Source organism: Saccostrea cucullata, unplaced genomic scaffold (assembly GCF_032062105.1).
Source record: "Saccostrea cucullata isolate Sc308-1 unplaced genomic scaffold, CSIRO_AGI_Scuc_v1 ctg20134, whole genome shotgun sequence".
NCBI lineage: Eukaryota > Metazoa > Mollusca > Bivalvia > Ostreida > Ostreidae > Saccostrea > Saccostrea cuccullata.
Window position 1 is genome coordinate 1 of NW_026937733.1, and position 5,061 is coordinate 5,061.

The following is a 5,061-nucleotide window of genomic DNA, read 5'->3' on the forward strand; positions in this document are numbered from 1 at the left end:
GCTAAGCGGGGCTATTCCACGGACCTCCCTACACATTAAACAACGTGATTTTAGCAGTAAAACAGGAACATGATTTTGTTATTGTATATTCATTTTAACTGATCAATACATATTACGAACATATTTGTAATTTAAAAAGGCTATTTTTAATGTAACGAAAGCTCAAATCGTGTACATTCTATACACAGGTAAGCAAACAAATTTTACCTCTGGTGTTAAATGAAACAGCGTAATCGAGAGATGGTGACCTAATTCGTTTCTTTATAGAGGTTCACGATTATCCTTAATTTATCGTTTGTACCATACATGGTAGAATAGAAATAAAGTCCTTGTTGTCGTGAATGATGCAGAATAACCTCCTCGGTCTCGAAATGTTGTTTGAAATATAAAAGCCTCGGCTAGCGCCTCAGCTTTTATCTTTCAAACAACATTTCTCGACCTCGGAGGTTATTCTGCAACATTCACGAAAACGCGGACTTTATTTCTTAAACATCCATATCCAAGCTTGTTCAAATCATGGCCTTGACCTGAGGTAGCATGAGGCTACCAGGTGAAAGTGGCAAAAATTTCCCTGCATGCATAACTATTTTTATATATCAGGATGTATAAAGTCTAAAAATTGGAGAGTGCCAGCTAGTCTACTAAAATAAGTACTTAATATGTAGTATATAGGTGTTGTTAATACATGGGGACAATGGGGATTATATGTTTTAAAAAATAAAGATCGTGGTTAAGATGAACCCCAGATTATAACATCTGAATGTATTTTACACTAGATCACTGGATACACATCTTTCAATTGAAAGAAAAAGGTACACTTAACAGCCAAAAAAAGTAGATGAGGACAAATACTTTTTATTGACATACATGGTCATTAAGTGAACATACATTAGTCATACATCAAAGATCCTTTCAAACCCAAAATCTCTATATATCACAGTCTTTAAATGATTATATTTGAAAGAAGATGAATGAATACCAATAGTAATTTCAACACAGTACAGATGAATTTTACATCTGATACTATAATTATGCAATATAAAATGTCCTATAATTTTGATCTGTCCATCTTATTCATCAGTTTCTCTAGTTTCATGGCCAGTCCCATATCACCTTGGATTTTCAATTTCCCTGACATAAATGCAGATACGGCCTTAAGTTCTCCTTTGAACATCTTGACGAAATCTTCGCTGTCTAGTGTCATTGTACAGTTAGCGCCCCCTGGTGCTTCTCCCTTCCCTATGTTGCCTGATCCTGTTTTAAGGTCGATGAACCATACTCCTTCATCATTACCTACAAAACAAAGAACATATGGAGATAAGATGTGGAAAATGCCTACAGTTTAAAGTATAAAAATTAAATTTGCATACTTTAGTAGAGCAATGCTCTTTTCTTGCATACATGTCAGCTTAGTTTACCATGAGAGTATAAAAATCCTGTGGGTATAGGTTTTTAATAGGAATGAAAATTTACCTGTTAAGTTGAACTGGAAGACTCCATTCATTGAGGACACAAGTTCTTCACCCAGAAGAGGCTGGATGGCACTGAATGTTTGTTCTGGTCCACTCCCTGAAGATGGGGATCCACCCCCAAATGCTGCCTTGCCACCTTGGCTCTCCAACTGCTTTTTGATTTCATTAGGGTCTTCACCATCAAGGAAAAAATCGGGAAGTAATGTGCTGCCTACGAAAGATACGTCCAAAATAAAAAGTTTGAGCAATAATCAAATTAATATTTGCATTCTGATAATTAAAATTTTTAGTAAAATAGTCTTTAAAAAAAAGTACACAAAATGCAAATTAAGGGAAATAAAGTCTTACCAGGAACACATGCATAAGGATCAAGGTCAGTAACTCCTGCATTTGTCAGCACCTCATCATCAATGGCAAAGTGTCCTGTGTATTCTGAGCTTTTCTTGGTTAGGATGACGTAAGCTGCATCACTCATGATCTCGGGTTTCCTACATTGATCCGCCACCCCGGATCCTCCTCCCAACATCTCCATGGCAGCAGTATAAATAGCTGTAATAAGATTACAGAATTTCTTTGTTTTTTTGTTTGATATAAATTTACTAGTTGAATCTTTTACCAAATTCCAATGGACAAGTAAAATAAAATTCAAAACATCTATAATTTGTTAACTTTAAGGAGGGTAGAAGCAGTCTATAAAAAATACATTCAAACAGCTGAGCTTATTCTGATATTCTCATAATACAAGCATTCCAGCAATTTCAAGTTTGTCAAATGACTTGCAACAATAAATTCTAGCAATGTTTTACCATAAGAGGTGTATACTGAATGCAAGATGACACATGAAAATGCTAGCATCAGAATACCTGTACGTGGCCAGAGAGCATTGACTGCTATAGAAAGTGGTTTGAATTCTTCAGCCATTCCTAGGACACACATGGACATACCATATTTGGCCATTGTGTAAGCTAAAAAAAATTGTAAAATACCATGCAGTACATGCATTTACAAATCATTCAAATATTATACAAAAACATGCATATAAAGTTCCAAGATCTTGTTCTATTCTGCTTCTTTGAATACATAAAATTAATCAAATATTTAACAATTGGTTTACCCACCTACATGGTCCTTGAACCACCTTGGATTCAGGTTGAGTGGAGGGCTAATGTTAAGGATATGTGGATTGCTAGACTTCTGTAGATAAGGCAGGGCAAACTTAGAACTGCAAGCAACATAATGCAACCAAGTGATTTTCAAGTTCAAAAGTAAATAAATTTGTTTTTTTTTTTTAAATCAGGATTTTATTCGAAATTGTTTTGCTAATATGCAAAAGTATAAAGTTTACTTCCACAAGAAAGAGACGAAACTGTGAAAAAAAAAAAATCTGTCAAATCATAAGTATTTACAGTAAACTAAGGCACGACAATGAAGGCAGAGTCTCCTGACAATCTAACAAAGAGGCTCCAAACAATGCTAAAAACAAATCCATGAAACCTGGTGTTTGTACTCACCACATATAGGTCCCCCTTGCATTGATGCCATTCATGAGGTCATATCTCTTGGGGTCAGTGGCAGCAGTTCCTGTCAGACTAATGGCGCTGGCATTATTCACAAGGATGTCTATCCCCCCAAACTTGTCTGCAGCTTCCTTCATGGCTGACTGAATGTCATTTTCATTCCTGATGTCCACGGCACATGGAAGGCACTTTCCCCCAGCATCTTCCACTATCAAATTGTAATTAATAATTAATTGGGTCCCCTTATACAGTCCAAATCAATGTAAATCCTCAAATATATATACTATTTCTTTGTAACAATGCAAAATGTTAGAATTGTGATACTTTAAACCATCAGAACTAGATCAGTTATCCACCTTCTTTAGCGGCTGTGTAGATGGTCCCTGGGAGTTTGGGGTGAGGTTTGGTGGTCTTGGCTACGATAACAATGTTGGCGCCATCTTGTGCTGCCTTCAGAGCAATGGCCTTCCCTATACCTCTGCTGGCTCCCGTAATGAAGAGAGTCTTTCCAGCCAACAACCTTAAAAGGTTAATATACATGTAAAAATTTTGTTGATATGATAGACAAACTGTGTGTAACCTCTGACATACACTTTGAGTAAATTAATACTTGAAATCAGTTTGAAGATGAAATTCATTTAAAATAAAGCATAGTAAAATATACAGTGAAGGGAACAGTACTATCGGAATGTGGATACTGGCTAATGTGTAAACAGTTCTAAATTCTGAGTGAATCTCACCATTCCATACATATGACAAGAAATTATAAAATCTTTTTACATAGATCTAAGAGGAAGCAAATAGCATCTTTGACTTAAATATTCTAATTAAATTCAATTATGTGCACAAGTTCTAACAATGTGTTTACTGGTAAGTGAATCAATAATTACAGACTGATGTAAACTTTTAAGATAGCAATCTTATTTTTGACCTTTGGCCTCTATCATGTATCTTAAGTCTGACCTAATCCCATCTTTGCTAGACAAGTGTCTGATTCATTTCCCTAGGGAAACATTTGACCAAGGGAAACGAATCGGACACTTGACTAGCAAAGATGACCTTAACCTAACAAGTCTGGAATTGGTGTACTTAGCAATCATCAAAATGAAAGTCTTGATCATAAAAAAGTCTAAAGCAGTAAAGTTCATAACAAAGATTTTAAGTTGGGGACAAACAGGACTGTACCTAAGTTCTTGGAACTTATGACCAATTCAATAAATGTATTGGCAGTAAGATATTTTCAAAACAGATCAAATGTTACTTATGTCCCAAACTTCAATATAATTGTCTAAAAATTCAAAGAAAACAAAAATTTTCTGGAAAAAAGATTTTTCCCACCAGCCTACTGACCTTAACATTTTACCTTAAGTTGGGAAATGGCAAGAAAACAATATTTTAAAATTGGCCTGGGTCTACAATTTGTTTTCTATCTATTAAGCATAAATGCATTTTATGCTTACCTGAGCCAAAGGCTCAAGTGACCTTTTTAATTGTCAAATATATAATAATATGCCCCATATAAAAGAGATCTTTTTGAACATTGACTTTGCATTTTAAACTGGCTGGGGCACAGGTAAAAAGGATAATTAGAAAACTACATTACCCTTTGTTTGGTATCCTGTAAAATAATCCAGGAAGCAATTTATAATATCAGGTACATTCAAATACTATTATACCTTACATTACGCTAAAAACTACTGGTAACTTTGATAAATAACAGAAGCTTAATTCCCTTATTACTGCATCCAGTATTTCTTGCATTAATTCTTGCATTAATTCAATTGTCATGAAATATTCTAATTCTGTTATTTTTTTCTTCTATCAAACTATGAAAAAACCCTATTATATTACATTAAACGGAGTAAAACGATGTAAAAAGTGTTAAAATATGGAATACATGTAAGTCAATTTGATTAAGCCTCTTAATTTGTGTATGCCAGTAATACATCTCTTTGATTAATTTAATTTACTAGGGACCCATTTTTTATTTGAAGCTGCATGTATTTAAGATTATTATACATCATCAGAACCCAGGGATTTTCTGTCCGTTATTGAACTCATGATTGTGCTAT

The 5,061-nt window shown here is 34.5% G+C and overlaps 1 protein-coding gene across 1 annotated transcript; it reads right to left on the bottom strand.

Moving 5' to 3' along the window:
* Positions 1-839: 839 nt before the first annotated feature.
* LOC134248741 (hydroxysteroid dehydrogenase-like protein 2) lies at positions 840-4,607 on the bottom strand (the record flags this gene model as incomplete). The annotated part of the gene is made up of 8 exons (XM_062731134.1): positions 840-1,293; positions 1,474-1,683; positions 1,821-2,021; positions 2,336-2,437; positions 2,591-2,694; positions 2,984-3,197; positions 3,346-3,509; positions 4,593-4,607. Coding segments are annotated over 8 exons (1,255 nt in total), but the record flags the coding sequence as incomplete, so codon positions are not given.
* Positions 4,608-5,061: the final 454 nt, after the last annotated feature.